Source organism: Anguilla anguilla, chromosome 4 (assembly GCF_013347855.1).
Source record: "Anguilla anguilla isolate fAngAng1 chromosome 4, fAngAng1.pri, whole genome shotgun sequence".
Lineage (NCBI taxonomy): Eukaryota > Metazoa > Chordata > Actinopteri > Anguilliformes > Anguillidae > Anguilla > Anguilla anguilla.
This window is the reverse complement of record NC_049204.1, coordinates 61,575,994-61,600,147: the sequence shown is the minus strand read 5'-3', so window position 1 is coordinate 61,600,147 and position 24,154 is coordinate 61,575,994. Positions and strand designations below refer to the sequence as shown.

Genomic DNA, 24,154 nt, shown 5'->3' with positions numbered 1-24,154 from the left:
AAATGGCAGACGGCCGTCTGCGCGACATGCAGCTGGAGGTCAAGCCCCCCCGGCGGATACCGCGCGCGATGTTCTGTTTCCTCGCCCCCCCCCCCCCCCCCTCGCCCCCCTCCCCTTCTTTGTGAATAATTGAAAGCGATCCTATTAGCTCACATTCACACGCCGTTATGAGGCTACGGAATGAGCCTAAGAGGAAGCCTTCCTGATTAGATAGCTTCCTGCGCTCGTGCAATCCATCAACCTGTCACAGCCAGACGTTCTCGCTAACGTTCCTGCTAGGCTGCGGCCATGTTTTTCCATCGCCGGCGACTCCAAGTCAAAACATCATAAGCTAATGTTTTCCTAACGTTTTTTGCAAGGCTGTGGCAGCATTCACCCCCTGCTACAATTGTGCACAAAAACAGTGACGAATTTGCTTGGCCTGGATAATCTTGCATGGGCTGAAATTAAATCTTGCTGTTCAATGATTGATTCTCAGTGAAACAATTCAAGCACATCTCGCGTTTTGTTTGCTTGTCACTTGCTGAATATTAGTTCATTTTAGGAAATAAGCAGTGTAAATCTTTTTGATTTACAATAGATATGATTTGCAAATTAAATAGAAAATAATCCAAGCTTTTAGTCAGACGATCATGTTTCTGACTGATGAATACAAAAAGAAATAGAATAATTGTTTACAATATCACCAGAAAACATGATGATACTCATATGAATACTGATGTAGTTATTATTTCCCCCAGAGCTTCTTTATGGGGTTTGCCACAGTGCTCTACAGATATTGTAGAACTGAAAAAAGCATGCAACTTTCTATTTGTCTGTGTTATATACCGTGTTATATATATATGAGCTTCATACTATTTGGGAAAAAGAATTTTATTTTTATTTTCTTGATTTAACTAGTACTACATTATTTGGGAGTCTATGTATTAAAATGTGCTGTGATTCCTACATGGTGAAACCAAAGTGTATGAAGATACCCTTTAATAAAATTTGAGAATCTGCACATGTGAATCGTCTGATGAGTAGTAGTAGTAGTGGTATGAGTAGTAGTAGTAGTAGTAGTAGCAGCAGCAGCAGCAGTAGTAGCAGTAGTAGTAGTAATTGTAATTGTTTTTTTGTTTTTTTTTTGTATAAGGAGTGTATCATTTGTTTATTGTCTCCCTGCAGAAAACTACCAGCTTTACGTACCGGAATCGGCCCAGGTTGGGAAGCCGGTGGGCAAAATCAAAGCCAACGATGAGGATCTGGCCATCAACGCAGAGATCAAGTACAGCATCACCAACCCGGACGGGGCCTCCGTCTTCTCCATTTCCACCGACCGGGAGACCAGAGAGGGGGTCATCTCGCTCAGAAAGGTGCAGGAGGCGTTTTTAAAAATCACATCATCATCATCATCATCATCATCATCATCATCATCATCATCATCGTCACAGCTCTCGTTTAGCTGCGCCTGAATCACAGCCACCTGCTGACGACCCCGTCGAAATCAAATCATTACCAAAAAAAAAAGGCCCAGCTCTTCCTAAGCCATGCCTACATACCATTAAAAAAGCCCACATTAAACAAGCCTCATGAAAGTTGTCATTTAAACCACACCCCTTGTTTAGGCATGCCTATGTAAAGATTACACCACACCTCCTACTTAACCACGCCCATGAAATGTTGTACAGCTCGCACTTTAGCCACACCCACATCTCGTTAAGACCACAGGTTGCCACCATGTCAGCCATGCCTCTCGGGGGATTTGAACCAGCATCACCTGATCTTCACAGGCGGTTCCCTCCGCGCTGCGCAACGTGGCTGTGCTGTAATCCACCGTCTCTCGTTCTAGCCAGCCTCGGTCAATGAGTCAGTATCCAGACCCGTAACTGAGTATGAAAGCACGGTCTGAACACGGTTTAGGCCCCAGCCCGTTATCCAGCAAGACGAACGCCTCACTTTTAAAGATCAAGCTTTTTTATTTATGTATTTATTTATTTATATATATTTCCATTCTGCTGCCTGTGGTTTGGCTTTCAAGGTCAACAAAAGCCAGCCTTGGAAAGAGAAAGATGGATCAATGCTTAACCTTGCGATTATCATTTCAGTGACTCTTCAATACATTTTTTTTAAAGCTTGGTTTGAAGAAAAAGCTCACGGAATATATTTAAACACAAAGGTAGTTTTTTTTTTTTTTCCCCTCCTTCTTCTTTTTCAGGTGGCAATGTAGTATAAAGCTTAGGCAACTGGCCTTGTAACCGAAAGGCTGCAGGTTTGATTCTAAGGATTTACACTTCTGTTGTACCCTTGAGCAAAGTACTGAACCTGAACTGTTCTGTATAATTGCCCAGTGTTTGAATGGCTACTATACACCCTTTCTTTGGAAAAGATTCATACATCTACATTTATTTTATTTTTTCAAAAATCTAAATTACATTACAAAATTATGATAAGTCTCTCTGGATCAGGATATCTGCTAAATGCCTGTAACATAAATGTAGCGTTTCTCTTTTTAAGTTTCACAAATTATACTTATGAAACAGTTCACGAGCTGAACTGTGCTAGCTGAATGCTTAAAGCTTAATAATACTATTAACTTTTGTTGTTGTTGTTCTACATCATTAATGACACCCACACCATGTTAACACCAGGGAGCCTGTTCCTCTTATGAAAGTGAGGCCCCTGATGCTGGTGTTGACTCATCGCATACGGCGCGAGACTCAGTGGCATAAAAGAAATTAACCGGCCCGGTGGCCGTTTGACGGTGTGACGTATTTTTAAAAATAGCAACGCACTGAACTCTGCTCTTACCATGCACTGAACTCTTCATTTTTTCATTTTCTGTTCATTTCTGCTCGTTTTTCAGATCAGAACTTTCTGCGTAATGATATCAAATTTCGGCGAAATGATATCAACAGCTGAAGTATATTTTATATTGATGTTGAGTTATTGTGTGTGGCTTCACAAGCCTGGTTGGAGCATAATTAACGCTGATGTTTTTTTGTGTTTTTTTTTTTTTTACTCTGGTCCTTTGACCCGCTGCAGCCCTTGAACTATGAGAAGAAGAAGACCTACACCCTTCACATCGAGGGGGCCAACGCACACCCGGACCCCCGCTTCTCCTACCTGGGCCCCTTCAAAGACAGCGCCACGCTGAAGATCACCGTGGGCGACGTGGACGAGGCGCCCGTCTTCTCCATGGACTACTACATCATGGACGCGTACGAGAGCGCCCCCGCGGGCACGGAGGTGGGGGCAGTGACCGCGCGGGACCCGGACAGCACCAACAGCGCCATCAGGTGGGGGAGACGGAGCGGTGCCGCGGGTTTGGTTATACTGTAATGCAGGTCTCACCTAAAAACAAGTCGAAATGAACTGATGATTCATTTGCGGTGTGTTGCGCGTTTTCGTCAACGTTTTTTTGTCCCAATGTTGCTGTGATGCAGCGCATAGCACTGTTGCACCACAGCAGGATGGTCCCAGATTAGAATCCCGGAGAGGGCCTCTCTATAAATGTATACGTGAAGAAGAAGAAGAAGAAGAAGAAGAAGAACTAGTCCATGTCTTCATCTGATAGTAATTCATCATAATTCATCTGTGGAAAGTGTCATTAAATGCACTCAATAAGCAGACTAAAAACAAACAGTCTCATGTAGGATTCCAGTCACAGTGTAACAGGCCAATCGCATGTGGGAATTCTTATTTAAGTACCACAGGACCACTTTGGCTCCACTTGATTCCTGTATGGTGAAAAAAAAAAAGCCTAGTTCTATTACTGTTAAATTACGAGCAGAGTGAGAATGTGAATAACCATGGTTTCTGCCCTTATTTTAAAAAGTGAATCATACCCTTTGACAGTTCTCATATTTTAAATGAGTCAATCTGAACTCTCGGAGCTGAGCTTTTGCGCGAACGCTCATCTTTTTAAGGCAGTGGCCAGCACCTCAGCGGTGCGCTTCTTTGAAGTTCCCTGATCTCCTTTGATCTCGGTACCTGTTCAGAAGGCGGCATCTCAACCTGGCAATCTCACGCGAGTGCACACGTTCGCAATGTGACATCTGATGAGTCTCCAAGTCCAATCAAAGGCTGAATATGTCTTGGGAGAGAAAAAATAAATAAAATTTGCAGTCACGGTAGAGTAGAGGAATGCCAAGAGGGAGACCGGAAAAGAGGGAGGGAACGAAAGAGCCAGACAGAGAAAGAGAGAGATAAAGAGAGAGATAGGAAACAGAATGCATGACTCACGTACAGAGTCTTAAAATATTTGATAGGATGTAAAGGAAAACAAAAAGATAAAAGATAATCTGCATAACAAAAAGATAATTTGCATATGAGAACGCCAACAGAGTTACCTATTGGGAATGCTTGTCTCTGTGTCCATTTCCCCAACAGCCACCCCCCCCCATCTGCTTATTCTGGACTCAGCGTTGAAGGATGCTTGGATTGTGTCCACTCGAACCAGACAAATGTTTGCTACCGTGCTTTTTCTGTTTGCCTTTGAATTTGTGAGCAACAGACAACAGCCTACCGATTTGACTTTCTTATTTATTTTTTTTGAAAGGAGTATATTAATTTCATTTTTTCCTACACAGAGACCAAGTTTTCAATTATTCCAAAAAAAAAAAAGAAAAAACAAAAAAAAAGAAATATTTTAATTATATTTCTTATTTGCCCAAAAGGGAGTGTTAATGTTAATAGTGTCATGGAAAAAAAAATGAATCCTCTGTGGATTCATTATAGGGAACACTGTGATAAGGCACTCTTTATTACCCACAGCCTGGAACGAAGTCACAGTGCACCAGCACAGTGCTTTCCCTGAAACAAAGCAGCGTGCTCTCTGATGTACTCTGCGCTTCACGTCAAAAACTCCACGCTTAGTTATATATCACGTTCTGCATTGATTCAGCCATGCACATATTGTTCTAGTTCCCGCTGAATCAGCTTTTAAGCAAAGCATCTTTACCTTACGACAGGGCGGGACAACTTTATATAACGGTGAATGAACAAGCAGACGCACACACACACACACACATGCGGTTACTTATAAACGATCCCTTAGGCAAACACAGTCATCCACAATGGTGATGGATGAATCCTGAATGCATGGCACTGACTGTGTAATGAATGGCGATGTATTTTTAAGTACAGTTTGTGAAGGTGTCATCTATATCTTCACGGCTTCCTAACAGTCAGATAGTATGGTAACTGTGTTTGGTAACAACTGTGGGGGGCAAGAGCTACAGTCTCTTTTTTATTTTATTTTATTTTTTAATTAATTTATTTTTAGTCTACTTTAGTTTTGATGCATTTGTATTGGAATTTTATTTTTTTATTTTTTTTGGCTCTTTCTGCAGGAGAGGCGGTACTCATGAATTTTTAATTTCACTCCTCTAAAAATAGGTATTTCATTGACCGCAGTTTGCACGGGGACACGTATTTCAACATCGACGCGAACAGCGGGACGCTGAAGACGACGCGGGTCCTGGACAGGGAAGAGATGGCCTGGCACAACATCACTGTGATCGCCTCGGAGGTCGGTGAGTACCCCACTGAGCTGGAACCTCACACGGGTTCAGGAGCGCCTCATTTTATCCGCAAAAGGGCCGATGTGGACACAGGCCTTGTTTTAGCCCAGCACTAGGACAACTGATTCTACTACGATTAGTCAATTAGTTGTGTCAAGTGACCCAGTGCTGGGTTAAACCAAAGAACCTGGACCCACGTTAGTCCTTTTTAAATAAGCTCGTACACCGCTGGCATATACATTATTATTATATATATATATTTTTTTTTTTTTCATTAGAGAATGTCTGTCATTTGGTCATGTGACTCTCCGCTGTAGATTTATTCAAGCATTGGCTGACACACGAATGAATGGTACCGTGCGAAACATTAGTGGAAAATTAGGGTTGATTCGGAGGTCAGTATTTTCATTCTTGATACGCAGATTTGTATCTCCGTAATTAACCCCTTCCTTACCCTCTTCTGGATCACTAATTAACTGATCGGGTAGATAACGAAAATAAATCTTCAAAAATTATTCTCGGAACTCAGATATTTCCATTGCAAGTCTGGGCTGTTGATGTTACTGTGGTCACTAAAAAACATTGGCAGACCTGTCAGTTCAACCAAACAAGGTGAACTGCAATATTTTACAGAGAATTAGGAACAATACTAATATGTATTTTTCATTCAGGCAATCAGTGAAGATGCAATAGCTGAAAGTTGCATGAGACACAGTTTTCTCTAAGAGAAAAAAAAGCCTGGATTAACCATTTAATATTGAACTGAAATTTGAATGTAAGTGGTTTTGGTCTTGGTTGCACAGTTTTTGCGAGTACTTTGTTATCTGCTCATACTAAATGCTTTCATTTGCTTGGGAAATTTAAGAACAGATGTGGGCAGTCTTATTTTAGAAAAGTTTGTTTGAACCTTTTCACTGCAAACAAAAGTAATAAATAAATAAACAATCTGACCTACAGTTAAAAGAGAGCCGTTGCCATAGGGACAGTTCATTATCCTGTAGAAAAGTTTGTTTGAAGAGGTTTCACTTGGTTGTGTGATAACAGCACTACATTCCGATCAACCCTTCTGTTCAAGTTTATGTCATATTCGTGTCGTATCTTCCGAGGCTCAAGGTGCCTATCCAATTATTCCTTCTGTTTCTTTCTCCGACTGAAATGTGTGGGGGAGTTTCTGCTTTGCATCACAACCCAGTAGCGAGGCTGCTTTGAAAATTACCTCACGCCCTGCGCCAGACCGTTAATGCGGACTAACAGGGAGGGCAGAGCGGCGCGGTCTTTCACAAGGTTTGGGCGTGTGAACGCTGGCAGGAGAACGCGGTCCCCGCGTCTGCGGTAAATCGCACCGGTGGAACGGCGGGGGGAGAGATAAGGGCGAATAGAGAGATTACGCGCACGGCCACTGGCCAATGGCACGGTGATGCGGTTTCAGCATTAAGATGCTCTCTGTGTGGGGGAAAGGAAAGAAAAGAAAAAAAAATACAATAATAGTAATAGCAGTCTCACACGTCAAAAAGGAAGGCAGGAGGACACCTTTCCAAGAATGGCACAATGCTGCACGTTATCGTGCAGGCACAGGAGAGCTCAGCCAGGGAGAGAGAGAGAGAGAGAGAGAGAGAAAGAGATAGGAAGAATGAAAGAGAAACAGACGGAGCGAGAGAGAGAGGGAGAGTATGCTGGGGTGCATCCCAGTACCCTAAAAAAATGTACCCGCCTTTTCTCCACTACCACCTCCTCTCCTCCGTGCCCCAGAAACCAGACGGGGGCGTCCCATTACTTTTCCCTCCTTGCCTTTTTTTCCTCCACTCCCCCGCTACCACTCATCTCCTACCTGGAAGCGTGTGGAAGAAAAGAGGAAAAGGAGGGGAGGGGAGGAGACAAGTTTGAAGCTGCTTCGCCAATATAGTTCTGTGTGCTTCGCTTGTCTCCTCCAATACTGGGACACTAAAAGGAGGGAGGACAGAAAGATGACTAGAAAGATTAATATTCTCTCTCTTTCTCTTCTTTGCGAAAGGAAAGTTGCTAAAAATTTCATTTTAGCCTTTACACTGTAAAATGGCAGCTGCCTGAATCTAAGATAATTTGTGCAGCAGTGTCATTTGTCTGGTAATGAATATCATCAGACAAATCGATCGACAAATCAATTTACAGAAGGCAAACAACTCAAAAAAACCGCTGTAATAAAAATTAAACCTTTGATTGTTTCCTTTCCCAGCCTAAGGCTCTCTCCGCAGAACCAGCTCATAGGCACTCAACTCCCATCCCTCCTTTGCTTTTTGTTAACTTTCTAAGTTAACAAGCGGTTGGGATTGAGTCCGAGAGACGAGACGTCTGCTCCGGTCCGCCGTGTCCCAGAATCCAATTTCCGCCCCGCGCAAACCGCTCGCTCAAGGCGGAGGAAGGAGGCCGTGAGTCAGAAGAGCGTTTTAAGTGCGGGGGGAAATCAGTACAGTTTCCCCTGTGTTGCCACTTTCCAATGTCACCACGCTGATGGGCGTGTGGGTTTTTCAAGTGCAAGAAAAACCGCACTGTCCAGCTGTGTGAGTGCTGCATCGTTCTCTATTGGCTGGTATGTACAGCTGTGCAACGTTAATTTACCAGGTGAATGAAGGCTGCTTACTGTTGCTCAGGTGAAATAGCAGTGAGCGTCTAGTCTTGGTTTTAGGCTTGTTTTTTTTTGTCACTGGAGACTGTATTTGGAATCGGAGGCATCAGAACAGAGAACTAAATATGGCTGAAAAGCAACTAATCTGTAAGCTGAGGGAACAGAATAATTAATTCATTGAGAAGTATAGAACAGAAACTTGGTTTATCGAGTACAGCAAGTTTGGAAAGTCTTGAAAGAGGTCAGCCAAACAAGACATCCGGACTTGATGACAGAAGAATTCTAAGAGCTGTTAAGAAAAACCCTAGAACAACAGTCTGTGACATCACCAGCTGTGTCCAAGGGCCAGGGTGAAAAAATCAGAAGCCACTGTACATAGAGGACTTTGAGAGCTGGATTACAGGGGCTGACCTGCGAGATGCAAAACTCTCATCAGCGGCAAGAATCGAAAGTCCAGATTAGAATTCACACAAAAAAACATACAGATACAAGCCAGAAGAGTTCTCGACCAAAGTTTTATGGAGAGAGGAGACTGAAGCAAACCTTTACCAGAGCAACGGAAAGCTAAAAGTGTTATGCACTGGTAATGGAGGATGTCAACACACCAAACACACTGCCTATGCAACCAAAGTCTTCATCAGTGGGGAAAAAAAGTGAATAGTTTTGGACTAACCAAATCAGGGATTTTGGATTTTGGATTTCATTGTCATGGAAACAGATTTTTTGTTTGTTTGTTTTTGCTAAGTCTGTTGCATTATAATCTTAATGTACATTTCTAACTCCTGAGAGTTTTTTATTCTTTTTCTCTATTTTATTTGATTTTTTTCTCAGATAACCCCAGCCTCCTCAGCCATGTCCCTGTCACGGTGCAGGTGCTGGACGTCAACGACAACCCGCCCAAACTGGCGACCGAGAGCGATGTCATCGTGTGTGAGAGCACCAGGGTGGGACAGGTGAGTGTCCTGCTGGTGTCTACAGCAGGGGTTCCCCAAACTTGGTCCTGCCCCCCCGCCCCCCATGTACGCTGGTTTTCGTTCCAACCAGAATCCCAGAATTTTCACAAGCTGTTATTTTTTGTCTTAATTAGGTGTTCTTTATGTCAGAAATAGCTATGCATGCCATAAAGAATGAAATTCCCATGTTCATATTTGTGCTTATTCTGCTATATTGCGAACAATTGCATACAAAGAGGTAAACTTGAAATTAAAGATGGTGGTGAATCGATAGGCACCTAACTGGTGGAAATGCATATACCTAACCATCAAAATAACTGTAATAATCTGGCAGATACTGAAGAATTTAAAGACAAAGAAAATTATAGTCCAACGTGCATTGTGTTAATAAGCTTAAGGAAAACATTAAGTGCATTTTCAACAACCTAATTAGGAGTCTATTGATTTACTTCTGTATTTCATTTGATTAAAAAAAACCCTATTTTTATGTAATTGTTTGCAATGCAGCACAATAAGCACAATGCAGCACAAGATCAACATTTTATTCTTTATGGCATGCAAAGCTGTTTCTGGTATAATGCAGCATAAGAGGGTAAATAATACCTCTAAACATGAAAAGCACCTAATTAAGAAAAATTAACAGCTTTTTAAAATTCTGGGATTGCGATTGTGGTTGGAACAAAGACCAGCGTGCACGGGAGACCCTCAGGACCGACGCTGGGCACCACTGCACTATGACAGTATTGAAAAGCTGAAAACAATTGCCTGCTCTGTGGGCTTGCCCTCAATCTCAGTAAAAAATGTAAATAAAATAAAATAAATAAATAAATGCACCAACATACTATACATGCAAAAGCCTTGCTTGTTTTGAGTAACTGAGGCAAGTTATTGTCACACCAATCCAACCCAGTCCACCCCCAGTCCAATACATAATAGCAATGTATTATTATTATTATTATTATTATTAACAAAGGAAACGAAAAGACAACTTTTGTTCTTGAACTTCATTACAAGTGATGCTGACAAGACTCATCTGTCAGAGTTAGGGTTGCACTGCGCATTTTACAGTGTGTTGTGGAATCGCTGCGGCAAAGTGCGGAATCCTGCTTGTGAGTAAAGCATCAGCTGGTATTCCGCCAAGCCGGCATCAAACAGGTTCCGGAATCGGCATGGCAACCACGAGGTGTCCGTTAAGTCTGAGCCCGTGTTCTGTTCCACTTCACTCCTCAGTGACAACCGCTATTAGTGCTGATGCTGATGATATGACATTATCGTGGTTGGAGGGGGGGGGTGTGTTCAATCTCTGCACTTGTCAGCTGGCCAAGGACCCCCTACAGTAGCTTGAAGGACCCCCCTGTTGAAAGGCCGAGACTTGAAAGACCGTTCATAAAGGGGCCGTGTTTTACGATCTGAAACATTGCTTTGGAGCGTGGCTTACCCGTCTCTTTGGCTTCCACAGGTGATCCAGACCATCGGTGCAGTGGACAAAGACGACTTCGCTAACGGACCCCGCTTCTCCTTCGCTCTTCCGCAAGACCTCCCCGTGAACCCCAACTTCACCCTCAAGGACAACGAAGGTAATCCATATGTATATCCCAGGTTTTTAAATATTTTGTATCATTCTCTCTCTCTCTATCTCTCTCTCTCTCTCTCTCCAGACAATGTTAAAAAAAATTAAAATAAAAAAAGAGGGTGATTGTGCTTTCAGAATAAACTCAAACACAATATGTGCAATTCCTCTAAGCTCTGTTGGAGTTGAAGTGGCACAGAAAATGGAACTGTTTGCACATTGTTAAGCGGCACTTCTGGAACCCTTATAAAACCTCTGGCAATTAAGGGAAATAACTGGAAGCTAATTGACTTTGGGCCTGAGCCTGGCTTGAGTTATGCATGCTTAACTCAAATTTCCATGCAAATGAACCCGTTTTTTTTTTCGCCCCCCTACACACATCCTGGCTTGGGTGACCTAAGTGGGGATATGATAGAATGTGGGTAGGGGCGGAGTATATATCGCCGGAAAGAAGATCAAGTGTTGAATTGAACTCCAGATCGCGTGAATCCTGGCCTTGAAATTTAAAGCTCCGTGCGGCTGGTTTAATCTTCACAGCCGTTGCATGCTGGGAAAAGGCTGAATGAATGGCGTGAACCTTTTTTTCCAGCCGGCGCGTGGAACTGTAGCTCAATGGTCTGGACGACGGTCCTCGTTTTACACGCGACGCTGATGAAACGAAATTCAAGCGAGCGTTGTTTTCGCGGCGCGTGCGTCCACCCGCGATTCGGTGTTTCAGTCTTTCAGAGTTTTAAGGTTGCTCGACGCTGCAGAGAGAGAGAGATAGAGAGAGAGAGAGAGAGAGAGAGAGAGAGATCCCTCCGTGAATCTCAATGACCCATCGGCCACTTTCGACGGACGCTTTCGTTTGCATGGGTAATTAGCGCCCGCCCAGCTCTGTCACTTCTGTCTCGTTCGGACTCTTCCCGCATCTCTGCGTCGCAGTCTCACACATCGTCTAGGAGGGAGTGACCTGCATACCAAGCCACAATCCTTTTGAACCCAACTGTAGTCGCGAATACCCTTTCTGTAATGGACATGTTTAATTTTTATTATTATTTTTATTTATTTTTTTTTTATCTTGCCAACTTGCATGTTTTTGGTGAATTAATTGTGTATTTATTTCTTCATTAATATAAGCAAAAGATACGACAGTGCAGAAGTATTTGCGTGGCATTCCTGGTTTTGTATCCTCTGTAATTTCAAGTGCTTGCTCGTTTGCATCCGAAATGAATTTCACTTAATAAGAAACGCGCTGCAAACATAGTCGGCGTTGTTGGTTGAAAGTGCTTTCAGGTGACAACACTGCAGCTGATTAAAACATTTAATGCCGCTGATCAGTGGAATTAATTAGCCTAATTAACTGGTGATTGCGACTAATTTTAATAAGGTTCTGAGTAAGGTTTAGTTCGCTTCTGTCGCACTTTCCACATGCTAGGATAACAGAAGCTCCTCATCAGATATGAATTATAAAATCACTGAGCTGTGCCATTTTATCTGGTGGTTGGGGGGAGGGGGGGGGGAGGGGGGGGGGGGGGGGGGGGTAAGTCTCCCGAAGGACTTAGCCAATTAAAAATGAGCTTTTGAAAGAATACAGTGGTCTCCAACGCTGACTGGATCAGCATAGGCACAGCTGCCATCTACCACACATCTCTCCCGACACCTGCACTCACCACGCTGTCTCTGTACACTAATCAATTAATTAATTTGCATCTCTGTAAAGATCAGGAGCCTGGCGACCTGAGGATAACGCAGAGCAGGGAACGTAATGAATCGCTGAGCTTGCTAGCTACGTAGCTAGCTAAGGGGAGAGGAGGACCCACGGGACTTACACCTTCACAACACGGCCCCATGTTCTGTACCATGTTCCGCGCTTTTACTTTGGCATGCAGGCGTCCCCTTTGGAAGGATCCGTCCTCATCGCAGCGTTTAGCCTGCGACACGGTTTTCAAACCGCACTTTGGGAGGGAAAAGTGAGGAAACGGGTTTGGTCGAGTCGTGGCGCGCGTGGCGGAGAAGACGGTTGAATTCGGAGGCTCTGAGGCTGAAAGCAGGGCCTCACCTGGTTTTAGGATGAGCCTGTTTTGTGTTTATACTTTTGTCTAAAGAACCGATACCATTTAGTGTGACAAATACGCAATAATAGAGGAGATCAGAAATGGGGCAAATGCTTTCTCATGGCACTGTAACTGCTGTCCTCAGGTGGAAGTAATACTTTGTCATTTGTTCAGTTGTTAAAGGAAAACCATGAAAAAGCTGGGAACAGGATCCAAGCACAATTTTTTTTTTTAAATACCCCTGTGGCACCCAGTTTGGTGCCCATCAGCATTTCTCTTGTCAGTTCTTCTTTTTAAGAAGTGCAGAGCTTCCCTTTGTGTTTACGAGCCCTTGCCCTAAAAAAAAAACAAAACAAAAAAAAAACACATTTTCACTCACATTCCAGCTGTATTTTGAGGAAAACAAGAGCCATGAGAGAGCTGTCATATGAGGATGTCAGCAGATATCTTCCTTGAATGCCTTGACACCAGAATTTCTAGATTTCAATTGTCACCTGTTTATGCGGGATGTGTTTGCGGATTCTGCGTTGGCACAAAATGAACAGCTGGCTGTGTGATATTCAGTCGCCATGGAATAATATCCAGTCACTATGGTGTAATATGCAGTCACCAGTTACCATGGTATAATATCTAGTCACCACAGTGTAATATCCAGTCACCATTGTGTAATATCCAGTCACCGTGGTGTAACATGCAGTCACCATTGTGTAATATCCCGTCGCCATAGTGAATTAAGTACGGACGTACACCGTCATTGAATTAGATCTCCCACTAAGCTCTCTCGTACAAAAAATAAATAAATAAATACAAATAACTGTGTATTTATTAATGTATTTATTTGCAGTGAATGGGAAATCAGTAATGGATTCCACAGTGCTGTGGAACAAACACGGTAATTGTCGCCTAGAAGAGGCTAATGTTTGTTTTCTGCCGGGGGAGTCTATTATTACAGCCTCTTTGAATGTCTCTCGACAAACGAATAACGCCGCGGCTCCGTAATCAGCCCGCGCCAACCTGACGCCGCGCCCGCGTGACACGGTCCCATTAACAGCGCGGATTTATGCAGGAATCCGGCGCGCACGGAACGCGGGCACCCTTTGTTAGGCCCCGTTCAGAATAGCAATTATTTCATGCATTCCAAATGATTGTCTCGCATTTTTTCGTCAGGCCGAATCTCCTTGGCAACTCTTTTGCTGCCTTATTAAGAAGCTTGTCGGCGGAAGGTTCCTTCAATGTCATTAACAAAAGAATTGCGATTTAGAGAATGCACGCGTGCACGTATCGGCGGTCATATTTCCGGTATTCAAGCAGGCTGTGTCACTGTTTTGTTTTTTTCTTTTCTTTTTTTTTTCCTTCTTTTTTCTTTTTTTTTTTTTTTTGCGCTTCTAACAAAATGCATTCCACCAACGTTCCGATCTCAATCGGGTTAGGTTTGCTGTCTCCAGGAGCAGACCGTGTCTCCAAGATTAATGACGTACATTACAAGAGTGACTCTGTGGATACAGAAATAAATCATTAAAAAAAAAAAGATAGCCCCTAGCGCTCATGAAGCATCCTGCCCAGCACCTCAGAGGATAGCCTGTTAATATCTTAGGGGCCAGCAAGGTTGGCACGCACAGAGAGGAAATTATACAAATGGATCAAACATCATTGCTCTGAATAGATCAGAATTCATTTCACGTGATTTCCCTGGAAACTGTCCAGCACACTCATCAAATGTTACCTACCTTTCTTTATTTTCTCTTTTTTTCACCCTCGTTGTAATAAAATTGATTGAATATGTGCCGTCATGCTAACGCTCTCTGTTCATATGCACTACACTGTGGAAGTTCGAAGTGTACATGCACAGAGAGGTGTCTAGGGAAATAGTTCTGTTACAAATGCAATTAGGTGTTCTTGAACCAGACCTTAAGACAGACAGACAGACAGACAGACAGACAGACAGACAGACAGACAGATAGATAGATAGATAGATAGATAGATAGATAGATAGATAGATAGATAGATAGACAGATAGATAGATAGATAGATAGATAGATAGATAGATGTTTCTGTTTCTTTCTCTTGCTCTCTCTCTCTCTCTCTCTCTCTCTGAGGATTCCTCTCTTCGTGAGTTTTCTTTCAAGACGGTTGTATTGAGACGTGGGAAAGATGCTCCACTTGAACGAGAAGCGTGCAGCCCTGTAAGCCCTGCTGTGATGAAGGCGAGTGAGGCTGAAGCGGTTGAGCGAAAAAACCTTCCGCCTGGGAATCCCCCTTTCATCCTCCCCTCTACCTGTAAAAGGCTCTCTACCTGCTAATCAGTGAATACATCTGTCAGCCTCAACAATGCATGCACACGCACACACACAAATTACAACTAAAAGAATGCTTGCATCTCATTTTAGAGTCGTAAGCTCAGAAATACTGGTTTGTTGCCCTCTCATTTCACATAAACACGAATCCCCGCGTCCCTCCACTGTCATCTACGGCGGTGCCGGCCATCGAACCCCTCTCTGCAAATCAGGCCTTTGGGGAAGGCGTGAGGGGTTTGGAACAATGGGGTGAACTAATGGACGCGATTACAGCTGTTTGTGAACCCCTCCGTGCCTTAATTGCATCTTCTGAAACCACCCGCCCCCCCCAGCAAAAACAATGGGGGGAAAACGAGCATGAAATTGAACAAGGTCATTAAAATGCAGCTCTGAGGAGCGATGTAAACGAGCGAGGCCTTCCCAGCATCCTGTGAGGCCTTTGCGGTGTTCCGGGCGCTACCACGGCAACGCGCTGTAATGCTGGGGAGACGGGCTTGTAATCCGGAGGTTGCAGGTTTGATGCCTGCGTGTTTAACTTTTTAGCGAGGCGCTTAACCTGAACTGCTTCAGTGAGTAATAACCGGTCTAAGTGGACAATTTATTGTAAAAATAAAAGGAAGCTTTGGAAGTAGCAGCAGATTACAATGTTTGTAAAATGCAAATTTCATTCAATTTTATCAGGAAAGTTGTTATAAAGCTGTTATGAAAAGGTAATTAAGGTGTTATGCATGATTCATAACACACACACACACACACGCTGACACACACACACACAGAGAGTATGTGACCTATCACATCAGTATATATTTGCCTAAATAACAAAAATAGCTACCTTTTCGTTTGAGAGGGTCATTATTCAATGAAATACCCCAAATGTGTTTCAGAGCACTCTGAAGGAGTAAAGCAGACATGTTGTAATTATGTCTCATTTGAATCCTCTTACAGCTAGACACAAAGACCTGATATTCCTGTTTACCTGTCTCGAGGTAGGCGTGGGCAGCCTCAGATAATGAAGTCTGGCAGCACAAGAAAAGGGCAGAGGGAGAGAGGGGGGAAAGAGAGATAGGGGAGAGAAAATGTCTTACAGAGAGAGAAAGTAGGGTAGGGAAAAGAGATAGAAAGAGACAGATGGGAAAAGGGAGATAAATTCTATTGAAATCCGTAATGAGCGAGTGTACTGTTCTCGCGCTGGCATCCGGAGGACCTGCATTTGCATGCCGCTCTATATCCAGCTCAGTCCCGCGGCTGACCTGCGGGAAATCCCCTGCTCCAGTTCCCCAGAGGAGCTGCCGCTCTCTGGGTCTGCACTTCAAGCCTGCGCTCCTACCGGAAGGAGGCTGTGATCAGGCGCGTACTGTGCATCCATAGCTGGACTGTGAAATGAAGTGCACTTAAAATTCTAATTCAAATTCAATTCTGAAAATGGCCTGCTTTATAATGCGCAAGTGCACCCCCTCTGGTTGGCCAGGGACCTGGAAGGGAGGTAAAAGGTTTTAATATAATTATGACGGTTTATGTGTGTTCAATTAAGAAAGATCAAGTCTCTCTCTCTCTCTCACTCTGTCTCTCTATTTCTCTCTCTCTCTCACTGTTTGTCTGTCTCTCTTTATTTTTCTTCTCTTTTTCTCCCTCCTTCCATTCCTGGCATTCAGCACTGTAGAGATTGAGCCACAGACCTGAGTTAACAATGCCTGAAGTGTCTGTCCCTGTTCCTGTCTAATTATTTACTGCGGGGCCGCATGCAGGAGAGTGGGGGAACCCTCGTTTGTTTTCATTCAGGAGGGGGTGTGTTTTTTCTGTCTCCCGTTGTCGTGGTGACATGGTGATAATAGAGGCAATTTGTTGAATGTTGTCACGTGTCCACACGCCTTTTTTTTTTGGAGGAAATTGAGACTCCACACAATAGCAGGCTGGCTGTATTCAAAGGCCATTATTACCGGCACAATGTCACACGTGTGCCACTTTGATTTATATGTTAGGTGGATGGACTTTACAGACTATGTGTGTGCGTGTGCGTTTGTGTGTGTGCGTGCATGTGTGCATGCGAGCATATATCTGTGTGTGTGTGCTTGAGTGCACGTGTATGTGCGTGTATGTGTGTGTGTGTGGTTGTGTGTGTCTGTGTGTGTGTGCGTGTATGCATGTGTGTGTGCGTGTGTGTGTGTGGTTGTTTGTGTGTGTGTGTGTGTGTGTGTGCATAGAGAGTGGGCGGGGGGGTGAAGCACAGCCTCAGACAGGACGTCCCGCTGAGATACAGCAGAGTTAGCGGTAACAGCGTGCTGTGTTGAGAGACAGCAGAGTTAGCGGTAACAGCGTGCTACGTGGCGGTCTGAGACAGCAGAGTTAGCGGTAACAGCGTGCTGTGTTGAGAGACAGCAGAGTTAGCAGTAACAGCGTGCTGTGTTGAGAGACAGCAGAGTTAGCGGTAACAGCGTGCTGTGTTGAGAGACAGCAGAGTTTGCGGTAACAGTGTGCTGTGTTGAGAGACAGCAGAGTTAGCGGTAACAGCGTGCTACGTGGTGGTCTGAGACAGCAGAGTTAGCGGTAACAGCGTGCTGTGTTGAGAGACAGCAGAGTTAGCGGTAACAGCGCTCTGTGCGGCTCTGCTCTCTCCCCCTCCCCTGCAGACAGCACGGCCAGCGTCCTGTCCCGCAGAAAGCGGTTCAGCCGCGCCCTGCAGGAGCTCTACCACCTCCCCGTGGTGGTGTGGGACGGCGGGGAGCCGGAGCTGAGCAGCACCGGGACCCTGACGCTGAGGGTGTGCGCCTGCCAGCGCGGGGCCCGGGTTCGAGCCTGCCAGGCCGAGGCCTTCCTGTCCTCCGCCGGGCTCAGCACCGGGGCGCTGGTGGCCATCCTGCTGTGCATCGTCATCCTGCTGGGTGAGACCCGCTCGCCTGAGACACACTCACCTGAAACACGCACGCGCCTGGTCTTAGATACACACAGCTGATACACACACACGCCTGGTCTTAGATACACACAGCTGATACACACACACACCTGGGCTTACATACACAATTGATACACACACACCTGAGACCCTCTCGCCTGGACTTAGATACACACCTGATACACACACGCGCCCGGTCTTAGATACACACAGCTGATACACACACACACCTGGGCTTACATACACACACCTGAGACACACTCACCTGGACTTACATACACAATTGATACACACACACCTGAGACCCTCTCGCCTGGACTTAGATACACACCTGATACACACACACCTGGGCTTACATACACACACCTGGGACACACACACCTGGACTTACATACACAATTGATACACACACACCTGAGACCCTCTCGCCTGGACTTAGATACACACCTGATACACACACACCTGGGCTTACATACACACACCTGAGACACACACACCTGGACTTACATACACACACACCTGAGACCCTCTCGCCTGGACTTAGATACACACCTGATACACACACACTTGGACTTAGACACACACACCTCAGATGCACACACACCTGGACTTAGACACACACACCCCTGAGATGCACACACCCCTGAGACACACACACCTGGACTTAGATACAGCTGGAATACACACACGCACCTGGGCTTCCACACATAGCTGGAATACACACACGCACTTGCGCTTCCACGCGCAGCTGGAATACACACACGCACCTGTGCCTCCACACGCAGCTGGAATACACACACACACTGTTGGGACTGAAGGAGTTTTGAGAGGACAGAGGAAGCTGATAGTGATAGTGTGAGGCCCTGGCTCCCGTGTGCTCCACTTATTTCTCCCAGGCATTTGGAGGTGAATGCCAAACTGGGAAAAGAGTGATGTTTTGCCTGCGATGAATGCAAAAATAAACACACACCCCTCTCACTTCATGAGGAGTCAGACAGAGAGGTGCATCACCAAAACAGTAGCAAAATGGCCACCCACTATCTTTCTCCCTGGGAAATGCATTATAAAGATGCAAAGGTAGATAGATAGATAGTCATACAGACAGACAGACAGATAGTTTACTTACATACTTACTCATATTTGAGACCCACTTAACTTATAGCTCAACTGCGGCAGCAGGACCGCATAATGATCAGGAACTAAGCTTGTGTCTTAAGCTTGTTGAGGTTGCAGGGTTTATTCCAATTTGGGGCACTGTTGTTATAAGATAGCCTTGAGTAAGACACTTAACCTGAATTGCTTCAGAAAATATCCACCTTTATAAATTGATTGTAAAATGTGAGCTTTGCAAGGGTGTCTGCTACATGTCCATTTTAGTTATTTATTTTATGAAAAAGGAAAACCACTCCTTTTTTCCCTTCAGCAAAATGGAGATTGAAATAGATTTTTTTTCCCAACAATGTACTGTTTATATCCAGTAATGTGGCCGTAAAGCAACAATAAATAGCGAACACAAACTTTGTTTCCATGCAAACAGAGAACACAACCCTAGGGATGAATCTTGATTGAAATAAAATCAAATAGTCTCCCCCTCCTTTTCTTTCTTTTTTTTTTTTTGTTCTTCTGAGCAGTTAAAATATGAAGTAACCGAGGCAACGTTTGATAGATGGCCTCCGTGCTGGTGGAAAATTCCATTTGGAACGACCGCAGCACTGTGTCATCAAGAACTGTCACGACTTCAAACCCGCATGTAGTCATAGGCATTGGCTCGTCACGCACTGGCTCTGGCACTGGTGAGGGAGTGAGTGTCACAGTGCTGTCCCAGAGGAGACGCACTGCTTTATGAGTCTCGTACCAACAGGTATTATTTCCACGACTGTCAAAAGTAACAATAAATTAAAAAAAAAAAAAAGAAACGAAGAAAAGCAGATGTTTTACTCCATCCGTTTTTTGTTTTTTTTTAGCTACATCAGTGTTGAAAGGATGTACACTAGATTGTCTCCTCTGAAAGTAGGCGTGGTTCATCCAACAGTTGATGTATGTGCCATGTTTATACAGCTGTGTGTGTGTGTGTGTGTGTGAGAGAGAGAGAGAGAGAGAGAGAGAACATGGTCTGAGAATCCATTAAAAAAAGCTATTTTTCTGTGACTCATCATTTTGCTTTTGGGGCCTTCGTGTGTGTATTACTGAACTAGACAGATCCAATGAGCCATTCTGTTCACACTCAAAGCATTGATGCAACCCACTGATGTAGTTGAGATGTGTTTTAAAAGTCTATGATTGAAATGTCTTGCATCACAAAAAGATACAAAATCGCCAGTCAGAAGTAAACTATATTGAAAACGTTATATCTTTTTTTTTTTTTGTGGTGTGCTTACTTTTTTCCTTCAAAAGAAAAGAGAGGGTTGGGGGAGGGATAACCATTGTATTTATAACAGCATTAACCGACATCTCACTTCAAAGAAAAATTAAAGGTTGAACCAATCAATCGCGCAAAAAGCTAAATCTGTTTGAGCCTCATGCCACTTTCAAATGTGATTTGCTGTGGCCATCAATCGCCTAGGCAACCATCTGTTCATCAGTATAGATTGGCAGCAGCCTTATGTTCCCTGGCTCCTCGTTTTTAATGATGAATTAGTCAGATAAACAGATCATTTAAATTAAGTATCTCTGCAGAAATCTACAGTGGTCTTTGGTGATTTAGCCAATGTGTGTTATTGAACATCACAAGGCTTTTTATTTTTTTTATTGTTGTTGTCTTTATCCTGTCAGATGAAGCCCTCCTTCAGCAATATCTACTTCTAACAGACATTTATTTTTAGACAAATTCAATTAACAGTGCATAAAGAGTGCTGTTATTTGTTGCTGTAATTTTCAGAATTGATATCACTGACCCAATTATGGTGTTGCCCTTCCCCCATTAATGCCACCCATAGAGCGCTCTTGTATTTGTGTTGGGATAATTGATGTCCCTGTTCTAAATATAATGTGTTTACCCCCATCTTCAATTCAAGTGACATCCTCCAAAAGGTTGTATTTGTTAAAGAATAATTGGTACCACTGTTCTAAATATTTATGTGTCAGTCTGTCTCCAACCTAAATGTGTTGCTACTCTCCATCTGTTCAATAGCATGACCTAAAGATCCGTAAAGGGCCAGGGTGAGCGTCAGGGTAAGTTTTTGTTTTAGCCCAACACTAAGACACCTGTTTCTACTTATGAAGGTCTTGATTGAAGACCATGGTTAGTTTAAATAAAGAAATAAGGTGTCGTAGTGCTGGAATGAAACAAAAACCTGCAGCCACACAGGCCCTTTTCGAAAAAGATCGGACACCCCTGGCTTAATAATTATTATGTTTTGTCAACTTGAAAATTGTTAACATGGCTCTAAATATTGCACCTTAACCCCTCCCCCCTCATCCCCCCCTCGCCCCCCCTCCACAGTGATCGTGGTGCTCTTCATCACTCTGCGGAGGAGCAAGAAGGAGCCGCTGATCATCTCCGAGGAGGACGTGCGGGAGAACGTGGTCACCTACGACGACGAGGGGGGCGGGGAGGAGGACACCGAGGCCTTCGACATCCTGGCGCTGCGGAACCCGGCGGGGGCGGCCGAGGAGCTCAAGTTCCGGCGGGACGTGAAGCCCGAGGCGCTGCGGCCGGGCCGGCGCGGGACCCCCCCCAGCCCCGCCCCCGCGGCGGAGGCGGCGACGGCGACGGCGGCGGACGAGGTGGACGTGCGCGAGTTCATCGCGCGGAGGCTGGCGGAGGCCGACACGGACGCCAGCGGCCCGCCGTACGACTCGCTGCAGACGTACGCGTACGAGGGGCGGGGCTCCGTGGCCGGCTCCGTCAGCTCGCTGGGCTCGGGCGCCTCGCCCTCCGAGCAGGACTACGCGTTCCTGGAGGACTGGGGGCCCCAGTTCCACAAGCTGGCAGAACTCTACGGGGGCTCGGAGTCCGAACTCGTCACCTAGCTTGTGTCACTGTAAAAAAAACAAAAAAAAACAAAAAAAAAAACGAGGAAAAAAAAGGACAAGTGATTACAAAATAAACTCCGCCCCCTATTCCCCTTTCAGACCCGCCCCCGTTCCCTCCTCTTCCTCTTTCCCACGCCTCGGTTTAACAATAAAAGGAAAAGCTTTTGAACTCTTTAACTGTTGTTCACTTTTGCTGTAGAATCAACCGCCCTTTTTTTATTTATTTTTATTTATTTATTATTATTTTTCCTTGGGTTCTACATGTGGAAGAAATAAATTTGATTTTGAAAGAAAAAAAGAAAAAAACAAAAACACTTTTCCCTGGTGTATATTTTTTATTGCTTAATAAAGGCCATAGTTCCATATAAGTCAACACATCTGAAAAGAAGTGGAAGTAATGGATTTTTTATTTTTATTTTATTTTATTTTGAGTTGGAACTAACCGACAGTCCAGGTAAATATTCAATGCCGCATCCAGTTGTCAGAAAGGTAAGTGTAATTTCTCCATTCCTTTAAACATAAATACGTTTTGGCCTTTTTCCATTATGCTGATGAATTGTTTTGTTTGTTTCTTTGAACATAAAGCAAACTGGCAAGCCCAGTTAAAAACGGAAATTGAAGTAAAACCCATTAGCTTCTCCCGCGCAGAAATTCACAGCCTCTTCGGAAGCGGCAAGGTTTTTTATGGCTTTTCGGTTGAGGCGCTATGATGAAATTCATACTGGCGCTAAGTTTCGGTTTGTAATTCTGCAGACGCTCTGGAGGATGTTGGGCACTCCCGTGGGGCGCAGATCTGTCGACCGGCCCCTGACTGGATCAAAAAAAAAAAAAGGAGAGAAAAAAGCAAAGGCTTAGTTCTGCTGCCAGCACATTTTCTTTCTCTTATGTTAAGGAGAACGTCGAAGAAGTGGATCTTGGCCGAGCTGATATTTATATTTCTCAATCAGGTCGTGTTCTTACACCAACTAAATAAATAAATAAGATTTTAATAAATAAATGGTGGGCCTTGAAGCACTGGTTTACAGCTGAAATTGTTCTAACCTGGTAAGTCCCCCTAAACCTGCTCTGGCCTGGTGAGTCTCTCTAAACCAGCTCTGACCTGGTGAGTCTCTCTAAACCTGCTCTCACCTGGTGAGTCTCTCTAAACCAGCTCTGACCTGGTGAGTCTCTCTTAAACCTACTCTGACCTGGTGAGTCTCTCTTAAACCCTGGGAAAGGAACAGAAATCGTGGTCTTAAACGGGGACAGTGGGGAGGACAGGAGCCGATATTTTTACGCCTGCAATCACACAGTGATGAGGAAAGGAGAGAGACGTGAGCATCATTCCTCCCAAGGCACCTCTGCAGACACCTCCCCAGGCACCTTCCCACAACAGATTCACTTCAGTAAATGTTATCCTGCGATGCCCTGACATCCAATAACCCTGAAGCAATCAAGGCAGGAATGAACCTCTGAAAATGTCAGTGTATGTGATAGTATTTCATTTTACAAAGATACCCTCGAAACAGTGACTTCCGTTAGGCAAATGGAATATACTGTTAATGTTTTTTTTGGAAAATATAATAATTATGTAATTATAATTAAATGACAAATATTGTTTACTTGAAAAAAACATCGCACCGATAATCTGTATGTATGTGTGTAGTATACGTGCAGCTAAATGCAAAAGTATTGGGACAAAGACAGCTCTGTACTCAGTACATTGAATTTGAGGTTAAAGTGCAGACTGTCAGCTTTAATTTGAGGGTATTTACATTCATATTTGGGTGATCCATGTATATAGCAGTGTTGTATGCACATCTTTAATTTTTATACAATTATATTGGATTGATCATTATTTTTATTTTTTTGGCCTGCTGTGATGTCATGCACTTAAAAAGAGTGTGCATATACCATGACTGTGTAAGGGCAGTGGGATTAAACCTGTACTCCCTGAATATCATTCACTAAAGGGGGATGTACCTCTAGCTGATATTCAAATTTTGAGAGTGCTGGAAAGCAACAGTGCAAATTCTCCGGGACACTTAAAGACTGAGGGGATTAGATGATTCCCTTCAGAAAATTTGTCTCAAGGCCAAAGACATGTGCCAAACGTTTCCATTGAGTAACAAGGCCATGCGATTGAGTGTGTGTGTGTGTTGGTGTGTGTGTGTGTGTGTGCGCGCGTGTGTGCGCTTGCATGCGTGCATGTTGGGTGTGTGTGCACATCCTCCTTTAAAAGTAAGCCCCTGTCATTTGAAGGGTTGGGCACCGTAACTTTGGCAGGCGATTGCAGTGCAAAATGTTCTAGATTCCCCACAAACATCAGCCTTACAAGAGGTGGTACGGCA

The 24,154-nt window shown here is 44.2% G+C and overlaps 1 protein-coding gene across 4 annotated transcripts in view; it reads left to right on the top strand.

Moving 5' to 3' along the window:
- Window positions 1-21,842, top strand: part of LOC118224910 (cadherin-18) — a 199,698-nt gene extending 177,856 nt beyond the window's left edge. For 3 of the 4 annotated variants that reach the window (XM_035412762.1, XM_035412763.1, XM_035412761.1), the window contains 7 exons: window positions 1,168-1,355; window positions 3,025-3,278; window positions 5,380-5,516; window positions 8,938-9,059; window positions 10,519-10,636; window positions 17,587-17,838; window positions 21,292-21,842. In XM_035412762.1, the coding sequence (XP_035268653.1) occupies window positions 1,168-1,355; window positions 3,025-3,278; window positions 5,380-5,516; window positions 8,938-9,059; window positions 10,519-10,636; window positions 17,587-17,838; window positions 21,292-21,821 (1,601 nt within the window). In that variant the 3' untranslated portion in view covers window positions 21,822-21,842. The remainder of the gene's footprint in view (window positions 1-1,167; window positions 1,356-3,024; window positions 3,279-5,379; window positions 5,517-8,937; window positions 9,060-10,518; window positions 10,637-17,586; window positions 17,839-21,291) is intronic. The other variant, XM_035412764.1, reaches the window with a different exon arrangement.
- Window positions 21,843-24,154: the final 2,312 nt, after the last annotated feature.